This window comes from Phocoena sinus, chromosome 3 (assembly GCF_008692025.1).
Source record: "Phocoena sinus isolate mPhoSin1 chromosome 3, mPhoSin1.pri, whole genome shotgun sequence".
Classification (NCBI taxonomy): domain Eukaryota; kingdom Metazoa; phylum Chordata; class Mammalia; order Artiodactyla; family Phocoenidae; genus Phocoena; species Phocoena sinus.
Window position 1 is genome coordinate 121,941,178 of NC_045765.1, and position 21,369 is coordinate 121,962,546.

General features: G+C 38.5%; 1 protein-coding gene across 1 annotated transcript; it reads right to left on the reverse strand.

Annotated features, from left to right (window-relative positions):
* Positions 1-55: 55 nt before the first annotated feature.
* On the reverse strand, positions 56-19,359 carry SHISAL2B (shisa like 2B). The gene is made up of 3 exons (XM_032628032.1): positions 19,013-19,359; positions 14,498-14,655; positions 56-244 (listed from the first exon to the last, which is right to left on the reverse strand). Exons 1-3 carry the CDS (start codon positions 19,201-19,203, stop codon positions 120-122), a joined length of 474 nt encoding a protein of 157 aa, XP_032483923.1. The 5' UTR covers positions 19,204-19,359; the 3' UTR covers positions 56-119.
* Between the last annotated feature and the right edge of the window lie 2,010 nt (positions 19,360-21,369).

Consider the following 21,369-nt stretch of genomic DNA (forward strand, 5'->3'; position numbering starts at 1 on the left):
CAGCTGTGTCTTGCTTTGTGCGTGGTGAGTTTTTGAGAAGTATTATTACAAACTATTTGAAGTGAACTCTTTATTTTTGTTGCTCCATCTCTCCAGTGAGCTTTTACAACACAGGATATTTAACAGTAAGCAGTGTTGATTTGTGTCATATCCATTGTTTTTTCTTGAATTATATCATCAGCTTCAGAGAATGTTTCATTTGTTGAGTTTGAACTGGGGGCTTTGGTTTTTCTATTTGAGCTGCCTGCAGATACACAAAACAAAATGAAATAATTATTTGAAATTATGACATCAAATCTTACTTTAAAATTTGTCCTTAAAAAAATAAACTTTTTAGGAATGTTGGAAATATGATGTCCTAAAGACCTTATGGATGAGTGAGAATTGAATCATTTCAAAGTTGTTTTTGAGCATTTTCTCCTGAAAGTCAAATAAGGGAAATACTCAGTAACAGAAGTAAGGATTTCGTTTCCATGCTTACCTTTCTTTCTCCACACTTCCACGGAGGAAACTACACATTTGATCAGAAGGTAACAATTTCTGGGTTGCTTAATAAAAGTGTGACTGTCCTTATGCATAAAGGGAACAAAACTAAAATCGATCATAATAATTTACAACAATCTTAAGGCTTTGCCATTATAATCAGTTGAGATGTAACATTTAAAAAGAGCATGTTCATCCCACAATCCCATTCACTCGTTCTATATAAATGAGTCCAAAATGCACAAGGGTAGAGGAAAGTGGATATTTGTTCATCAAAAGTTAGACTAGCAAGCTCATAACAAAGAAATGGATTATTAATCAATGAATGATGTTAGAAAAATTAAGTGTGAAAATAATGTCATATATTTCACCAATATATACAAATTTAAATATATTTAAATAATTTTATAATTACGTAAAAGCAGTGCAAGAAATCATAGATGTTACTAACAACCCCCTGTTGCTAAACCCACAGTTCAGCTCACAAGCCACATCTTATTTGACCTATCAGCAGCATTTTCTTTCTTGGCTTCCCAGATGCCACCCTTCCTTGACTCGCTCCTGTGTCACCATTGCTCCTTTTCCATCTTTCTTGTTGATCCCTTTTCCTCTCCCAAGCATCTTAGGCTGATTAGTCCCACAGTTTTTAATACCATCTCTGCTGATGACTCCCAGATATGTATCTCTAACCCACACCTCTCCTGAACTCCAGACTCAACTTGCCATCTCCACTTGGATATCTAGCAGACATCTCCAACTTAGTCCAAAACTGATATTTGGATCATTCCCAGGAAAAAAAAAAAAAAAGAGCCCAATCCACTTACAGTCTTCCTCTTCTCAATTGCCGGCAACTTCCATGTGTTCAGTTGCTCAGGACAAAAACCTCTGTCAGCCTTGGTTCCTCTTCCCTCAACCCCACCACCAATTTATCTGATAGCCTGTTGACTACATTTTTAAAAATACATCCAAAATCAGACCACCTTCACTGCTACCACTGTTCTATTTTCAGCACAACACTCAGAGTGATCCTTTGAAACGTAAGTCAAAGCGTGTCCTCTGCAAAGAACCCTCCATTTCACCCAAGTCTTTATAATGGCCTACATGTCCACACACACACCATTAATCTCCCTGACTTCATCTTTTTCTACTTCATCCTCTCATTCACTCCAACCTCTTTGATCAAACATTTCAGGCATGTTCCAGCCACAGGGCCTTTGCACTGGCTGTTCACTCTGTCTGGCATGCTCTTCCCTCAGATTGTCTTCCCAACCTCTTTGATCAAACATTTCAGGCATGTTCCAGCCACAGGGCCTTTGCACTGGCTGTTCACTCTGTCTGGCATGCTCTTCCCTCAGATTGTCTGCAGGATAACTCCCTAATTTCCAATCCTTGCTCAGAAGTCACCTTTTCAATGGGACCTAAACACTGTATTTAAAATTGCAAGCTACATTCCCCCCACCCCATCCCCAATCCCTTTGCTCTCCAGTTTTTCCCATAGCATTTATTTTCTAATATAATTTACCTTTTTATTATGTTTACTATCTGTCTCCTCTCACTAAAATGTAAGCACCACATGCCAGAGATCTTTTACTATATTGTTCATTGATGATGCAGAAGAATTGCATTGTACATAGGTAATGTTCAATAAATTTGTTGAGTGGAATGATAAGATTGAAAGTGTGGCATAGTAAAAACTTTAAAGTTGTAGATTGCAAAAGACAAGATTGAAAGCCAACTGGGAAGAAATGTTTAGAACACATGATTCATGTCTAACATATAACCAGAATTTACATATCAATATGTAAGACATTAACACCTCTTAATCAGTAAAGAGATGGGCAAAAGATCTACTGAATCTCCAATCTTACTAGTCAGAAAGAAATGTAAATTCAAAAGGTAATTACCATTTTTCATGTCTCAATTAGGAACAGATAAAATCTTTCTTGGCCAAGAGTAATTTAAATAATTTATTTTACCGTCACAAAAATTCAGAAGAAAAGAAATAAAGCCATATATCGTACCACTCAAGGCTCCACATTTTAAACAAGATACTTTTAATATTAGCCCAGAGAATAATGCCATGCATGTTTCAGGCCTATGGGCAAGATCTGGAAGCTGTAGTGAGACATCATCCTTCAAAACTTATCAATAATATTACCCCTTTGAGTGTTAGTCTATGAAATCAACCCATAGTGGGAGATGTCCTGCTTGGCCCTAGAAAGCAGGGCTAGTAGGATGGCATGATGGGAGTGTAAACTGGTACATTTATTTTTAAGTCTGGAGTGTTCCTACCTTGTGATTTTAGCATGAAGTTCCCAAGGAAACCATAAGAGATGAGCTCTAAAACTTATAAAGATATTCACTGATTCTTTTCAATACCAAAAAAATGTAAGTAACCTAAATTTATAATAGGGAAATTGCTAAATTATCATACATAAGTATGATGTAGCCATTTAATCTGAAAAAGTAATTTCCAAGAAATTTTTAATTACATCGAAAATGCTCAGAATACAATGTTAACTGAGAAAAGATACAAAACTATCAGCAATACAATAATAGTTAATACTTTCATAATGTTTCCTCAGAGTATTTACTATCAGCTTCTCTCTGCTTAAAATTCTTTAGGATCACATCTTAATTTCTTGGTTAGGCTGAGGATGAGCCCTACTTCCCTGTCCCGGCTCAGCTAGCCCCATTCCCTTCCTGGTACTTGGCATTTCAGACATACAGAAATACTGACTGACAGGCTCCCCAGACTTGGCCTGCTCTCTTGCTCTCTCTCTGCCCCAAGCCTTTGCATACTTCCAGCTACCTGATATCCCTAACTCTCTAATCTTTGCTTGAAAAACTCTTATTTGTCCTTTAGGTTTTGGAAAATCTGCTCCAAACCTACCTAAGGGGAAGGGGGACTCACTAGCCAAGAGGTTTCACTATTAGAAGTAGCTTTCCTCTACTTTTTTGCCATCTAGTCTCTCTTCTTATATGACTTTTTCACTTTTTTTCTTTAGATAAGTCTAAGCCTCACCTTTAAGTGTGTTCATACTGCCTGGTTTTGCCCATTTATAAGTAATTGTATAGACTGCTTTCTAGGGTCACTGAGGACATCCCTCACTATGGGTGGTTTTCATAGATCAACACTCAAAGGAGCAATATTATTGATAAGTTTTGAAGGGTGATGTCTCACTACAGCTCCCAGACCAGATCTTGCCCATAGGCCTGAAACGTGTGGCATTATTCTCTGGGCTAATATTAAAAGTATCATAATTTTAAAATATAGGGCCTAGAGTGGTACAATATATGGCTTTATTTCATTACATCTGAACTCTTTGGGTGTTAAATTAATGTTCTACTTCTAAACATCCAATCATAATGTTTTGACTATATAATTTTATTTTTAAACAAAAACAACAAAAAGTTAATTTGTTGTAGGCACAACATTTTCTAGCCTGGCAAGTAGCTCTTTGCCCAGTCAGCAAGCAAAATTGTTTAAGATAAATGTAGTAGGGAAAGCTAGCATGAAAATTTGATGACCTGATAAATTCTTGACTGTTATTTGCAAAGTAGACTTTAAAAGATATATGGATTCAAATTTAACTACTAAATACTTAAGTAATGGGGTGTGTATATATATATATATATATAGAGAGAGAGAGAGAGAGAGAGAGAGAGAGAGAGAGAGAGAAAGAGAGAGAGAGAGACCCTTGAAACTATTTTCCTTATATAACATTTGTAATATTTGAAAAACAAAATGTTTGTAGGCTTATTTTTATTGGTTCAGTATCATTTGTACTCTCCGGTATCACAGCAGGTAAAGGTAAAAGACCAAGGGTTTAAGATGTAAATTAGTTTCATATTATCTGGGCAGAATTTGTATCTTATATAAGCATTTCTTTTCTTTGTTTATTGAAGTATGGTTGATTTATATCATATTAGTTTTAGGCATACAACATAGTGATTCAATATTTTTATAGATTATACTCCATTTAAAGTTATAAATATTAGCTATATTCCCTATGCTGTACAATATATCCTTGTAGCTTATTTATTTTATACATAATAGTTTATGCCTCTTAATCCTCTTACCCTATCTTGCCCCTCTAGCATTTTTTTAAACATCTAAAATTTTTTTTTTTTTCCAGTACGCGGGCCTCTCACTGTTGTGGCCTCTCCCGTTGCGGGGCGGACGCGCAGGCTCAGCAGCCATGGCTCATGGGCCCAGCCGCTCCGTGGCATGTGGGATCTTCCCTTCCCGGACACGAACCCGTGTCCCCTGCATCGGCAGGCAGACTCTCAACCACTGCGTCACCACGGAAGCCCAAACATCTAAAATTTTAACCTTTTATTTGAAATCCTGGAAGTCTGAAGACTATAACATTTGATTAATTCAAGTCCTTCATGTTTCCTAAGCTTTTTACATACTTAAATTCTTAATATTCTAGTGAGACTTTCAAGGTGGTTTTTCTACCTTGTCACATACAGGTTTTTTTTTCTTTTTATGGGAGTTAACCTGAGGAATTTATTTCCTCACTTAGTTTGGGGTTCTCTCTAAGAACTCCTTAGTCTGGGGTTCTCTCTTAAGCCATCTCTATTCTGACAGCTCTGGTTTCCATTACGCGTTTTTCTGGAAACAACAACGAGTTTAACCTGTCTACTGCCCTCTGAGATTTAAAGGCTTGCAAAATACATTCCAGTATCCTATCAATAGATTTTCCTTCATCTAGGACTTGTAAAACCCCCCACTCCCCAGCCCTGATTCATTATTTCCTTGACTACTGGATCCTTCTAACCAGTGCAGGTACAAAGATCATTTCTTAGATTGGCTTCTTAAGGCAATGCAGTTCCCCTAACCAAACTGATTTGCTACAGGAACAAGAAAAGATTTGATATAAACACCATACTGACACTATTTGAAGCAGGAGCTTTGATTAGCAAGTCAACACCCTGGTGTTCCCTCTCTTCCTGCAGCTTATAAAAGTCCAACCGTGCTTTCAATGTATATCCCTCTGGTAAGATAGAATTAATTGGGCATATTATGGAAAAAACAACTGCTGTAAGTGGGCTGTGCTGTAGTGATATCAGAGTCCAGCTAACTGCATCCCTTTGGAATGATTTTAAAAGAGAGAAGAGGAAAAGTCTCAGCAACCTCACCTTTTCCTAGTTTTCCTTTAATAAATAGAAACTAATTTCTTAACCAACAGAGTAGAGATAAAACCAGCTGCCTCTTCTGTCACGAGGTTACAACATGGATTAAATTTTAAACAAGAAATCTGTTATACCATTGAGCTCTTAAGGGATTTGTTACATATAAAGGGTTTTTTTAATTTAATTTCTCCTTTTCTTTACCTGAGTGTAGACTGGGAAGATCCAACATCACTGTGCTTCCCTGGGTTGACATTAGTTGCTCTTTCTGCTGCTAGTGTCCCATTTTTATTCTTTTCTTCAGTCTGGTCATCATATGTAAATCTCAACCTTCCTTTAATCCTATACCTCTCAGCCTGGCATTTAAATTAAATCTTTGTTTTGGCCTTTGCCAAAATTTAAATGCAATTCATCAAGCAAATAAAATTCGCCATTTAAATCAAATTCATCAAACAAAATCCGCCTATCCTCATCACAAAGTAGGCCAATATATTTTTTCTATAATAGTTAAATTTTACATTCATTTTCAGAAGCATTCCTCAGGGATCCATTTATCCTATAAATCTTCTATGAACTCTGCTCTTACCTGCCATTTCAAAATATCAAAAGAATGCTGGGCCCTCTGCAGGTCTCATCTCCTGGCTATGTGGCAGAGCGGTAATTAAGCTTTTCTGCCATTATCTGCCTGTGTCCTTCTAGCTTCTGCATTACCTATCTGCTGCCCAACAGCAGCTTCAATGACTAATCAGCTGGCTCACTTTAGTAGAAATCTACACATCCCACTCATCCTGCATTTCTTTCTAGTGGAAACAAGCAATCTTAAATTTGCACCCTAAAAGTGTTCTTTATTTACTAGGGGACATTTTCCCTTTAAATTTAGTACAATGCAAAGAACTGGATCTGAGGTAAATGGTGAAGTGAGCAAAACTTGCCTACTGACCTCCTGACCTATTGACTTCTCCCTTCTTCAATGCCCTGCCTTCCCCTTGAGGATACGCAGGTATCTCGTGTAAATACACTTAAAAATTCATTGTGAAAGTTAGAATCTTAGACTTGCCCTTTTGCTTTGCTCGTCCATCAAGGAATGAAGGCAGTTCTCTCCAGAAATGTTTTTCCTACCCTATTTTTTCCACAATTGGACTTTTTTTTTCTTTTCTGCATTGTTAAATTCAACTATAGATGACTAACATAGCTCACAAAGGAATTTGGCTGATATTTTAAATCCTTTAAATGGATTTTCACAATTGAGAGACTGGCTTCTATTTTGCTTTTTGGTTCCATCATCAGCCAGCATTGCCTAACCCTGCTCCCTGAGGAGGACTCACAAATGCTAAAAGTAGCAGGAGCTCTGCTGAGCAATTTGGTTTTCTACATTCTAGAAACGAAAAGAGTTGTAGGAAATTCCAGACTCATTATTTTCAGTAGAAAGGCCCCTTTAGGAGACACAAGTGACCTTTTCTGCCATTGAGTTCAAATTACCCCATCTTCTACTAAGATCTCAGTGAGTTTTTAAAGCCTCTCTGAAACAAAGAATGGCATTTTAAAATAATGTGGCAGCGTAATTAATAAATGTTTTGAGTAGAATTTGGTTGAAGCAATGTTAAGGCTACTAAGAAAAATAGGTCCCAAAGTTATCTATAAATTTAGTACAAAACCCATCAAAATGCCACTTGATTTTTAAAAATTTGACAATGTGATTCAGAAGTTTATTTGGAATACTGAAACGAGTAGCTAAGAAACTTTGAAAAAGAAGCATAATGGGAAGGAAGAGAAAATCTTCCCTAATTAGATATTAAATTATATAGCTACAATAATTTTTAAAGTATATTATTGGCTTAAGAATAAACAGACTGATAAATTTAACAGAACAGAAAGTCTAAAAACAGATCCCAGTATATATAAGAATTTAGTTGATGACAAAGGTGACATTTTAAATTGGCAAGAAAACAAGGATAGATTTCCCAATAAATATTTAGACAATTGGCTCATTTGTAAAATAAAAATAAAGGCATATCCCTACCTCACACTTTACACAAAAATTTTAATTCCAGGATTATTAAAGATTTAAATGTTAAAAAACAAGTGAATGTATGTATTGTATTAGAAGAAAATATAGGTGAATATCTTTATATCTTAAAGTGAAGTAAGAACTTTCTAAGTATGAAATTAAAGGAAGAAATCACAAAAGGAGAAACTTCTACAGTTGAAAAATTGTCACATAAAATTAAAAAGGGAACAACTATGAAAAATACTTGCAATATATGTGAAAAAGAATTTAGTTACTGTATGGAAAGTTCCTATAAAGCAATGAAAAATGAACACCCCCATAGAAAAATGTGTATAAGATATGAGCAACAATATACCACAAAGACAATGACAAATAAATATGAAAATGTCCACCCTTGCTCATAATTAGATGAATTTAAAATAAAACACTGTATTGTTTCCCTCAGTGAAATTAGTAAGATATATATCTTTTGAAATAAAAATACTCATGAAATAGTACTTTTCTGGAGGACAGTTAGCAAAGACTTTTATATGTACCAAATCTTTGGTCAGCAATTCCATTCCTAGGGATTTATGCTAGGAAAATACTTCAATGTTCAATGCTTGTGTATAATAGAAAAAATGGAAGCTAGTTCAAAGTCAATAATTTAATAAAATATGATATACCCAGACTGGTTTCCAAACACCATTCCAACTAAAAGGGCAACTTCTTGGAGACTTCTTGGAAAAATGGCAGATTTCAGGGCTGGAACAGGAAAAGCACAGGCTGCTCAAGAACATTTTGTGACAGAGAGCAAAAAAAAAATGCTCAAAAAATGATGGATATAATTCAAAAGGATATAGGACCCAGTTTAAAGGGGCTCCCACAGGCCAAATCTGAGATAATTTAAGAATCAATAAATGATGATAGTAATAGACTATTTTAGAATAAAAAATCTGAGTCCATACTGATATTAATAAATTAATTAATAGGTAAATAGGGGGAAAGGGAAAGCTCTTCCTTGTAGTAGAATAACAACTAATAAACACAGAAGGAATGATGAGGTTAGAAAATCACCATTTCATAGCTATCATAATAATAATTCTAAAATTATCTTGAAATTTTGAATGAAAACATTCAGTCAAGAGCCATCAATGGGTGTGTGAAAGTTGGAGGAGGAACAGGATTTTTTCATACCTCCCAACAACTTACTTAGTAATGGCAAAAGGAAAAATAGTAACTTTGTATATTCATATATATATATATATATATATATATATATATATATATATATATATCTGACTCACTTTGCTGTATAGCCAGAAACTAACACAACATTGTAAATCAACTATACTTCAATGGAAAAAAAGAAAGGTAAAAGGATGATTTAAAATAAAAATAAGTTTCAAAAAACAAAAACAAAAGGCTAAAGAAATATGATAACTAATTACAAGATGTAACTCTGGACTAGATCGTAGATAAGAAAAAAATAGCTATTGGAAAATTTTAATATGAACTGCAAATTAGATAATATTACTGTATCACTGTTACATTTCCTGACTTTGATAAATGTACTGTAATTATGTAGGGAAAAAAAATCCTTGTTCCTAAGAAACACATACTGAAATATTTGTGGTTAAAAAGCATGATATCTGCAAATTATTTTCAAATGGTTCAGAAAATATACATCAAAAGAAAGTCAATTTTGAAAAAAGTGAGGTAAAATACTAACAATTAGTAAATCTGGGAAGAGGTATACAACCTTTTCTATACTTTTCTTGCAGCTTTTCTGGAAGTGTGAACTATGTCAAAATAAGAGAATAAAAATTCATAGCACTCCATCAAGGTAATAAAATGTAATCATTAAAAGTGGTGTTGGGCTTCCCTGGTGGCGCAGCGGTTGAGAATCCGCCTGCCAGTGCAGGAGACACGGGTTCGAGCCTTGGTCCGGGAAGATCCCACATGCCGCGGAGCAACTAGGCCCGTGAGCCACAACTACTGAGCCTGCGTGTCTGGAGCCTGTGCTCCGCAACAAGAGAGGCCGCGACAGTGAGAGGCCCACGCACCGCAATGAAGAGTGGCCCCCGCTCGCCACAACTAGAGAAAGCCCTCGCACAGAAACGAAGACCCAACACAGCCAAAAATAAATAAATAAATAAATTTAAAAAAAAAAAAAAAAAAAAAAAAAAAGTGGTGTTTATTTATTGGCAAACGATGATGTCATTGTTGTTCAGTGAAAAAAGAAAAGCTGTTATAGGATTCATTTTTTTCCCAATTTTGTTATATATACATGTATCTATAGATATATAGAAAAAAATCTATGAAGAATATTCACTGTGGTGTTAATATCTGTTATCTCTGTGTGGTGGGATCATGGATGAAGTTATTTGTTTATTTGTTTTTCTATATTTTCTAATTTTCCTAAAATGAAAGTGAATTAAGGGAAAGGTTTTCTTTCCAGGGGTATAAGGGTGTCTTCTAAGAAGAAATATAGTAGACTATTCTGAACGGTCCAAGTCCCATTTTGCTCACAGGCAGAACAAACAATTGTGTACACAGTCGTCAAATTTGCTTGCTTTCTCAGTATTCTATATATAATTTATGCTTTTCTCCTAGACAACCTGTGCCTTACTGCTGATTAGCTTACCCTTTTCCATTTATATTGCCTGCCTTTGCAAAAGAGACTACCAAATAATAGATAATTGGAGTTGTCTGTTATTCCCATACAACAATATTATTTTATTTGTGTCAAGCAGCTCTACTCTCTGCCCTTCTTATTTTCATCAAAAACTCTGCTTCTAAGAACCCTCTTGATTCTCCACCCCTCTCCACAACCCTAGGGTGTCAATGGATACTCAAAACCACAGGATGACTATATTTTATCTTCTTGGAGCATCAGTTTTACTCAGAAATGGAAAGGATATAATGTTATTATTAGAGTAAAACAAGTCATTATATTAGCAATCAAATAAAAAATTCCCATAATTTAAAAAATATAATGGGCAACTTCACATAATTTAAAGCTCACAAGCCAGGGCTTTCCATTCTAACCCTTGGAATTCTGGAGGTACACATTCCTTTCTCATCTACCTTTAAGGATTCTCCAGTGGAAAAGTTTGGGAAGCAGGGATCTAAGACATTCATCCCTTTAATTGCTCCCCCATTAACCATTAATTCTTCCACGTCTTATGAAATGAGCCCTTGCCCCAGGGGTGTCTACTCAGAAAGATGCCCTTCACACAGCCATCTTCTGCTCAGAACTGTTTGTCCAATACAGTACAATTTACAAACCACGGTATTCTTTTAAACATTGGCATTTGATACAGGCGTAACTCAAAACACGAAAGTTAAAAAGAAAGAAAATGATTATGGAACACAATGTAAAGACCGATCAATTGCTTAGCAATAGAACCTCTGTACAAAGTGAGCCCTGGAGGTAGCCCAATTAAACTCTACAGGCACTACCAGAGAGAGACCTGCTATTTTCAGGATCAATTCAAAATGTATAAAGTCTTAAATTGTATACATTAAAAATAATGAACCCCAATAGAACAAAGGTACATGAAAGAAAAATCTTGGCAAAATAGTCTAAGATTAGACTATTTTAGACTTAGACTATTGTTAAAAAAACAAAATTCAGCTGAGTGAATTTGAAGACCTAGTTGGCTTTATCCAACGACTTGTGAATTGGACAGCATCCCATCTAACAAGTAGAAAGGGGCTCTGAAAAGATGTAGGAAATGAAGAGTCTTATAGGCAGAAGGGGTAGGACAAGGAAGTCATAAACAAAAGAAAGGATTTTTTTTCAGGCAGGTCACCTTCCTTTAGGGGAGGGGCAGGGGTCTATCCTGAAGATTACCTTACTAGTGTTGATCAGGAAATTCCAGACGGATAGGTTTAAAATTTCACTCCTGGGAGAGGCTGAAACTGCAGTGAGGTAAGGTTTTGGTTTGCTGATGTAGGGCTTAGCACAAAGGGCTCCGTTTTGGGCCTGTTGTTTCTTCTTTAATGCTACTGTCATTTACAGAAACAAAAAAGTCCAGTGCCTTAAGTCAGTTTTAGTATGTGTACAAAAGCACGTTTCCCTTTAGGCCATTCAAATTGCCTATAATGAAAAAAGTCTCAATTCTAAAAATTAAAATAATGGGAGGCTGACTCTTAAGAACAGCAAGTTTTCAAAGAAAGGAGTGGTAAACTGGTGAAACCAATTTTCCTCCAATGTAATTTTACTTGCTTAATTATTACACAAACATAATGTTCCTAACCTTTAAGGCATTCCTTAAGTGGAATAAAGCCTTGTTTTCTCACGAGCTAGAACACTGACATTTATCCCTAGGTGGGAGAATCACTGGAATGAAGCATGCATATTTAATAATAGGCACAGCAATGGTTTTTAATTATCACTTTGAAGGGTCGCTTTCAAATATGAACCGTTTTCTCTTCCTATTCCAGGTGACATTTGGATTACCTATTTTGTTTTCTGCTCTCCACTATGTCTTATTTGGTTAATGTCAACCGAAGGACCCAAAATCATCTAATTTGAAAGCAGCAGAAGGCAATGATCATATAAAATTCTGCCTTACCAAGAGTAAGCACTCAGGAAAGGTGTATTGAATTAATTTGCTGACTTGATAAACATAGTGTTTTTCAGAGGGCCAGAGTGGGGATATTTCATTGTAAGAAAGTAGCCTCAACTAACTACATAGGAAGTGCACTAATGGATCTCCTTAGCTAAAGAGCCATAAGACTACAAAGACTTGAGTCAACAAGCCAACTAATTCTGTTGCTGGGCTCTCAGATCCAGCTTGAAATAAAATTCTGGAGCAGTCCCTGAGATAGATCAGGAAAAATATCAAGAAAAATAATCAATTTTTATTTAGCACACTGCATTGTATAGAAGAGGCACTCAGTGAATGTTTGATGGCTATAATGGTGACAATAAACATGCTCCTTTGATCACCTATGACAGAGGTACAGTGCTACTTCATTCAATTCATTCAACAAACATGTGTTCTAAGCACTAGAGAAACAGTAGTAAGCAAACAAGACAAAAATTTCTACTTTCCTGGAACTTACTTTCTAGTTGGAGTAGAGAAAAATTGGACACAGGTAAGTAAAATATATAGTTGATTAGTGGTAAGTGCTTGGAGAAAAGTAAAGCAGGAAGAAGGCATAAAATGTTGAAGTTAAAGATGCAGATTGAGTGACCAGGGAAGAACTCCCTGGGAAGGTGACTTTTAGTAAAGATTTAAAGAAAGTGAAAGTGAGGGAAAAACATTCCAGACAATGGGCACAGCATGTGCAAAGGCCCTGAGGCAGGAATTTCAAGGAACAGCAAAGAGGCCAAGGTGGCTGGGCATAAGATGCTAGAAATAAAGGTGTAAAGGGCAGACCACAAAAGCCCCCATAGTTCACATTTAGGACTCCATATCTATTGAAAGATGGGAAGCAATTAGGGTTTTGACCAGAGTAGTGACCTGACCTAACTTAGGTTTTACCAGGCTCACTCTGGCTTCTCTGTGGAGAGTAGACAGCAGGGGAGCAAGGGCAGGGCAGGAAGAGGAGCTATTTGTTTTAAAATGCAGAGTCTGGAGTTCGTGGTTTTAACAAACTCCCTAAGTGATTCTTACACACAATAAAATTTCAGAACTGATACTTTAAATTATCTAAGCAATTGAGACAAAAATTGATTTTACTTTTTGATTATTTGATAATCCACTGCTTCATTTTGCCTGTGGAGAAACAGAGTCTAAGCCATCGGACTAAATTCAGCTAACAACTGGTCAATTCGGCCATGTAATCTCCAAACAGTACTTCAGAAAAAGAACTCCAAAGGGATCTTGGCTTCTTGCTTTGTGATACAGGGCACCCTCTGAGATCGCTACAGAGAAGAAAACTAGAGCTAAAGTAATCATGCGGTGCTGGTGTATTTGAGAAGATCGCAGAGCATGTACTCCATAAACATGTTTCTGGATTCAGCTAAAATGGAGCATATGGGAAGGACATTTTCTAAATTTTTCGGAAGAAAGTTTTTCACTTTCTTTTTAAACAGAAGTTAGTGAGCACCTGTGTCTTATTCTAAACATATATATCTGTAATATAGAGATTCTAAATTTTTATTAAAAATATATTCAAAATACATGTATCTAAATAAAATTCATGATCACTACTTTTAAAATACACTAATAGAAATTTATATTCACAAAAAAATTTAACAATTCTTTGTTTCATAATGATAATGAGTAGTATGTGTAGCACATTATAATTAAGATAACAAAGAGACTCAGTTCTGAAAACCTTACATAAACATTTTACTTGCACTACACACACAAACACACACACACACATACCTGTATAGCGTAACTAGTTTGTGATCTATTCAAGAACAAAGACTGCTATTTATTCTTTAGTTTCTTTTATATGACTCTGAATTACTTAATACACCTCCTCTGAATTCTGCATACCATAGGCACACAGGTAATGCCTAACTGACTACTGACTAACCAATCTAAAGCAATGCAACACTGACAATTATCGGATATTTTGTTCCTCTATCTGACTTCTTTGGCTCCATCAAAAACAAAATTTAAAAATTCCAAGAGGATACAACCTTTAAAACTGAGAGACATAAATAAATTAAAGTGGATTTACTGGATCAGTGTATTATTTCTTCATGAGAATATTTACATCCTGCCACTATCTTTCCTTGGGCACAATCCCTCCAAGGTATTTCATCATTAATACCTAATTTAACGTGAATCTTTATAAAGGCATAAACTGAATTTTTAAAAAGCATTCATTGCTAACAGAATGATCTGTCACCCAGGTACAGGTTATTATTTTGAACAGAGTACAGGTAATTGGTTACAAATAACAGTTACTGATTACCTTCTTGAGTGGAAGTAGCCTCTAGGTGTTGAAGTTTAAGGCCAGTGTCTAATCTTTGAGGCTTTGTATACAGAAATAAGTAGCAAAGAACACAGACGCTGATGACAAAGGCAAGTAAAACAAGGGCAGCAATTCCCAGTCCAATCAGAGCGCCAATGCTGAGGAAAACAGAAAAAACACTGTGACTGTCACACAAACTTGTTTGCACATAAAACAAAGGTTTAAATATTGTTAATACTTGCTTCAGTCATTCATACCAAATTATGTTTTATTATAAACAGTATATGATTGAAATCTATGGCTCACCTTTTTCTGCCATCAAATTCTTATGATATTTCTCTATACATTTATATGTTAATATTGGTATAGAATACCATGTGAATTCATATTACAGTAAAAGGTCACATGATTCTCTAGGGATCGTTCAAAAACATTTCTATCAGATAAACCTCTATTATTAATATATTTTAGGAGGAAAGATTAGGTTCACCAATAAAAGATGAATAGAAAGATATCTACCTCTGCAAAAACAGTGAAACAAATGTTTAACGGAAGTGTAGAACTTTTATTTTGGAGACATGCATGGGAGTTATCATGTATTAATATACAAAACCACAACCATTACAAGAGAGGAGAAGAAAGTTTAATTAAAGGAAAGCAATGTTTATGAAATCTATATAAAGTTCATGTTCAATCTGAATTTTTCCTTTCTAAAAGAGCATAACACTAATAGCTTCTAGCATTTAGGAAGAAACCCTTGTACTTTTCTCTAAAAATACAGTGTAAATATTATTTGCACTAAATTTGTAACAATTCCTTCTGATACAGTTATCTATAAGTCTAATCACTTGAGAAATAATACAATTTTCACAAACTTGTGCACTTATTTTTAAATGGGAAAAGAAGTTTAGAAAAAAGAAAATTATCTTGCAAGACTAATATGCAAACATATGTACTTTACTTTCATGAGCAATATATGTGTGGGTATGTAAATACCTATAATTAGATTTTAAGCTGCTCAAGAGCAGATACTTCTATTGACTTTCCCATAGTCATGTGCACACTTATTAAAAGTGTTTAATAGAGTATTTAGCTTGTAATTAATGTTTCATAAATGGAAATAAATGATAATTGACTGGTGCTTGATCCATTAGTAGTCATTGAAAAGTAATCATCATTGAAAAGTAACAATCATTGAAATGATCACTGAAAAGTAGTGATCTTTTCCTTCATTATTTTCCTGTCTTGCCTTTCAGCTTCTGCTATTTCCCAGAGGTTAGGGCGCGAACAAATGTGACATGCCGAAAGTGAGGAAAGGGAGAATTTGACCAGGGGTGCTAGGTGTGTCACTGCTTTGGGAGGAAGAACAAAATTAAAAGTGAGGGGCTAAGCTCATCCTACTTATCCTTAATTTAAGGAGATAAAGCCCCCTTGCAATTTAGAGATTGCCTCCTGAGCCAGACATGGGGGCAGACTTCAAAAGATTCTTGTGCTTGTTAATTACTATCAGCCAGTTCCCCTAGCCCTGCACAGAAGTGAAGACTGGGTAATTTTCTGGCTAGAGTCAGTATATAGTTGCATATTTAAATTGGAGTTTGCCCTCACTTGATACCCTCTCTTCCAAGGGGTAGACTCCCTGGCTCTGGCAACTCCTCTTTTATGCTTGTTTGCACCAAAGCTGACTTTTGTAGATCATATGTGTAGGGAGGGTTAGGACTGCACAGACACATGGGAACATAATCCACTTAATATTATCTGCTTCATAAAGCATCTAGGAGGCCAGACATCTGGAAAGATCCCTGAAATGAGAACCCGGTTATTAAAAACATCTTCAGGGCTTCCTTGGTGGCGCAGTGGTTCAGAGTCCGCCTGCCGATGCAGGGGACACGGGTTTGTGCCCCGGTCCGGGAAGATCCCACATGCCGCGGAGCGGCTGGGCCCGTGAGCCATGGTCGCTGAGCCTGTGCATCCGGAGCCTGTGCTCCGCAATGGGAGAGGCCACAACAGTGAGAGGCCCGTGTACCGTAAAAAAAAAAAAAAAAAAAAAAAAAAATCTTCAAAGTGAAAAAATAATTTAGTCAATTAAAAGTAAAATTGTCAATTAAATTCAATGTATGTATTACAGACTTTACATGTACACAGTTTAAAAACCAGGCCACATGATTGGAAAGAAAAACAAAGCATGTCACTTCTTCCTGTTATAAAAGGATGTTCTTCATAATCCTGACAAACTGTTTCACTGTCATAGTTCCACTTTATAGAAATGTTGCTTTATGCATGCAAAACTCTAGATAAAGATGGAGCTCTGGGAATCTCCTGAAATATTCATTTCAACAAATAACTTATTGAACTCAAGCGTAGCCCTGTGCAACACACATTATTTTCCTAGGTCCTGAAGGTTTCCAAAGGAAACCCTTAGAGGTTAGGGATTTATAAGAGGAGAAGAGATGGGAGTGGGCCAGACACAGAAAAGGGAGAATTATGCTTTCCTCACAGCACCATAGGGCAGTTTGCTTTGCAGTCCCTGAGAGAGGGTCTGTAGCTGCTGTCACATTAATGAATTCTCCTACTTAGCAACTTCATTCACCTGGAGGTACCATACCTGTGCCTTTCTGCAGTGGCTGCAGAATCTCAGAACAAATGCTAATGACTTCTGGGATATTTTTCACAGTTGGACTATTGTAAATTAGGGGAGAGAGCAGAGAATATGAGGGAAATGAAGTTCTAAATGTTTACCTTCCCGTTGTGTTCTCAGAGCTCAATAACTAAGGAAGAACCCCAGGTGGGTTTTTTTAACATCTTTATTGGAGTATGATTGATTTACAATGGTGTGTTAGTTTCTGCTTTATAACAAAGTGAATCAGCTATACATACCTATATACATATAGAAGCCCAGGTTTAACATTGCCAACTGATGCCATCAGTTGAAATGATTTTCATATTTCCCAGGAACTGAGCTGCATTGTCAATGCTAAATGAAGACCCCAGCAAGCTGTTCATTCCTTTGTGCCCTCATAAACCTTAGGAAGGTTTTCTATCCTCTGCTGCTTGTCACTTTGGAACTATTCAGGGACCTGAGAATCCCAGGCACTTTTCCAATTGAGTTTGACTTAAGAGTTGCCAGTCTCTCATGGAGGTGCTGCCACCATTATTAACACCTCCAAAGACTCAGAGCTATGCTACTATGTTATTTTCCAAAAGGCCGGATAATATGCCAGCACAATACAAATTGCTTCCCCAAGTAATAGGGATAAATTGTCATCATTTCCTGTTCTGGCATGATACAACTTTGTTAGTTGAACTTGTTGGTAAGTAGGCACTCCTTTTGAGATTTTTTTTGAAGCTTGCAGTGTGCAAAAACAAATTACTGCTCTAAGAAATAACATTTAAGGTCATTTGCTGTAGACTTGACATGTGTGCTAAAGTCTGGACCATGGTAGGAGATTGGGAGAACTAATACTCTTCTTCTTACTTAGCAGAGTTAGCTTCTCTCTCTCTCCCAGACATAAGCTAATTTGTCAGTAACAGTTTGAGGTGGGGTGGCAGTTCTTTCCTGTAACCCTGGCACCCCATTCATTCTCCAGGCAAAATGAAAGAATCAGGTTCTAAGTCTGCAATCCTTTGGAGTGGAGGGGGGAAAAGCATTTCGTAATGAAAATATCTGTGTAAATACGAATTGGAATATGTTAAATTACCATCATAGGAAAAAGAGGCAAGAAAGACACCACCTTTGAAAGTCTCTTCACTTTCCAGCAATGGCCAAAGAGCTCAAGTGTTGAGAAAGGGGGTGTCCTGCAAAAAGGTTCAACGGAGTGTGTAATCACAGCAACTGAAACTCTTCCTCTCTGTGGGTCTCCACTTCTGTTTGGGGGTCAGTGTGAGATCAACTGAGAGGGCAAATTACAAAGCCCTGTTGCCTGTGCGCGTCGAAACACACACACACACACACACACACACACACACACACACACACACACCCTTTCTTGATACTTTAAAGGATACAGCCAATTCCTTCTCACCGGCAAAGAGGCTTAAAATACTCTGATCTTTGGTTAACGTATTGAGTCTCAAAGGAGCTCCTTTTCCATTCAAATGCACCAAATGCCCAAACAAATCAAAAAGAGAATTAAAACCTCCACCTTAAGTTATGTGCTTGTCTTTCTCTGCCCGCAGAGCCGCAGGCCTCGGACTGGTGCCGGCGAGAGAGAGTGAAGAGTAGTCCGCTCCCGCCGGGCGGCCCTGCTTGCGCCCTGGGCGCAGAGCCCGCTCTTCTCCCGCGCGCGCCTCGCCCGGGGACCCCGGCGTATTCACACTTCTGGCGCCACTGCCCGACCATCGCCGGATGGGGGTGGCACCGAGTGGGTTCTCTGCAGGGCCCTCATCAGCCCTCGGAGGCTCCTGTCCCCCCGGGGGGATCCGAGCAGGTCGCAAGGACGCGGGCGACCTCCCTCCTCTCATCGTGGCACGACTTGTCGCCTCCCCAGCCCCATGGCCGCCAGCCCCCTGCCTACTCACCTGAGGTTCCACATGTAGCTGTGCTTGTAGGGGAAGTAGCTGCCTGGCTCACTGCAGCAGTACTTGAGGTCAGCGAAGCCACAGCAGTAGATGAGCGTGGCCCCCTCGCCGCGCCGGGGACACTGGAAGGGTTCCACGAAGCTGCGGTTGAGGCTGTAGTAGCCAGAGCACACCCGGCTGGCCTCGCTCATCTCGGGCGGCTGCGGGCAGGGGCACGCTAAGCCCCCGATCTGCCCTGGCTACACACGTCCCGCCCCGCCCGCGGACCCCTCCGGCCGTGCTCGCCTCTTGCGATGCAGGGCTGACTGCCTGGGCGGTCAGCCTGGGCGCGCCTCTTCTGCTCGCTCTCCTCCCCTCGTCCCCATGGTGTCTGGTCGCTTTACACGCGCTTCTCCCTCCCGCTACTGAGTGGTCCTATTATCTGCCGATCTCCGGCCTTCTACCTTTTTCTCCCTCTCCCTTCGTCTGCTTTCTCCACGTTCTCCTGACTTCTCTACACTTTCCCTCAATTCACGGAGGCGTCCCCACTCCATGCCAGAAAGAGATTCCACCTGAAGGAGAACGGGAGGTGTGGTGTGGGACGTGTTTGCCATCTGAACGGATGCAGCCAAAGTTGAAATTCCCTTTGCCCAGGGACAGGGCAGATGGGTTTCAGGCAAATGAGCAGGGCCGGGGAAGCAGGGTAGAGAGCAGAACAAAAGGCATTGAACTACCAGTGAGGGGCTGTTGAGAAGTACCCCTTCTTCTTTGAGAAATATGTGTAAGACGTTAAAATCTGCCAATTTAAATATCAAAGGCAAGAACAAAATTTTCTCCAAAAACTAGCCATGCATTCTGTATTCAGTTAACCTGAGAAAGGAAGGACAGGTTAGAGATTGAGGTAAAGAAACTGAGGACTTTCTGCAAAGGTAGGCAGAAAGAGGAGGCAAAGGAAGTAGGGAGAGAGAGAACTTCATCCTTTCAAAGCACTGCAGAAATTTCTCTTGTTCTCTTTTTGTTTGGTATTCTCACTTTAGTGATTCATTTTGTTGACCAAGTTTTTAAAAATAACAATAGTAATGGATGCTTTTGTAATAATTCAAACAATACTATGATGTGTAAAGAAGAAAATATTAATAGCCGTAAGATAGGAGAGGAGGTGACTATAACATCCATAAAATTTCTGAGATAGACCTTTATTCCTTCGTCTTCCTTTTCTGCTTCTTTCCTTCAGCTGAGGGTTGATTGGATGCCAGAATCATGAATTTTACCCTACTGGGTGCTGTATGTTTTTGTATTTGCATAAATATTCTTGAGCTTTGTTCTGGGATGCAGTTAAGTTACTTAGAGATGTTACTGGAAGGGGGAACCCTTCCAGGGCCTGAGAGAGGGCTCTGGTGCGTTTTAGAAGCCTTTCCCGATCGCATGGTGTACCATCCTCTGGGTTTCCCATGCATGTTTTAGCTGTAGGAAGATTCCCCTAAACCTGGAGAGTTGGGGCCCATGGAATGGGTAGCACACAGTATTGCTTTAAAGCGTCTGCATTTGCTCACCCAACCTCACCAATCCTCTTGTCTAACACTTGGAAATGAATTGTCCGAGGAGACAAACGTACTGGCAAAGCAAAAGACTTTATTGGGAAGGGGCACCCGGGCAGAGAGCAACGGGATAAGGGAACTCAGGAGAACTGCTCTGCCACGTGGCTTACAGTCTCAGGGTTTATGGTGGTGGGGTCAGCTTTCTGGGTATCTCTGGTCAATCATCTTGCTTGTCCCCATATTTGGTACAATTCAAGGCCCTACCTGATGGTGCACACATCTCTTAGCCAAGATGGATCCCAGCGTGAGGGTTTCTGGGAGGTTGGCAGGACATATTATGGTCTGGCATCTCCTCCCTCCTCTTGGCCCCTCCCAAATTCTCCCGGTTAGTTTTTGGTGGCAGCACCCTGTTCCTTATCGGGACCTCCTACTGGGGACAACTCATGCAAGTGGTTATTATGCCTGGCCAAGGCAGGCTGTTTCAGTCAACGGTTCCCTAACAGAAACTGTTGGATTCTTTCAGGTTTGATTTCTTTTTAATTTATTTAATTAATTAATTTATTTGGCTGCGTTGGGTCTTTGTTGCTGTGCGTGGGCTTTCTCTAGTTGTGGCAAGTGGGGGCTACTCTTCGTTGCGGTGCGTGGGCTTCTTATTGTGGTGGTTTCTCTTGTTGCAGAGCACAGGCTCTAGGCACACGGGCTTCAGTAGTTGTGGCACGTGGGCTCTGTAGTCGTGGCTCGCGGGCTCTAGAGCTCAGGCTCGTAGTTGTGGTACACGGGCTTAGTTGCTCTGTGGCATGTGGGATCTTCCCAGACCAGGGCTCGAACCTGTGTCTCCTG

What these genes read in the sequence shown, in the direction of transcription:
- SHISAL2B (XM_032628032.1), bottom strand. Translation starts at nt 19,203, where the DNA reads ATGAGCGAGGCCAGCCGGGTGTGCTCTGGCTACTACAGCCTCAACCGC. An exon ending in AGCTACATGTGGAACCTCAG is followed by an intron (nt 14,656 to 19,012) that starts GTGAGTAGGCAG and finishes TGTTTTCCTCAG; the next exon opens with CATTGGCGCTCTGATTGGAC. An exon ending in GGCTACTTCCACTCAAGAAG is followed by an intron (nt 245 to 14,497) that starts GTAATCAGTAAC and finishes GTGTATCTGCAG; the next exon opens with GCAGCTCAAATAGAAAAACC.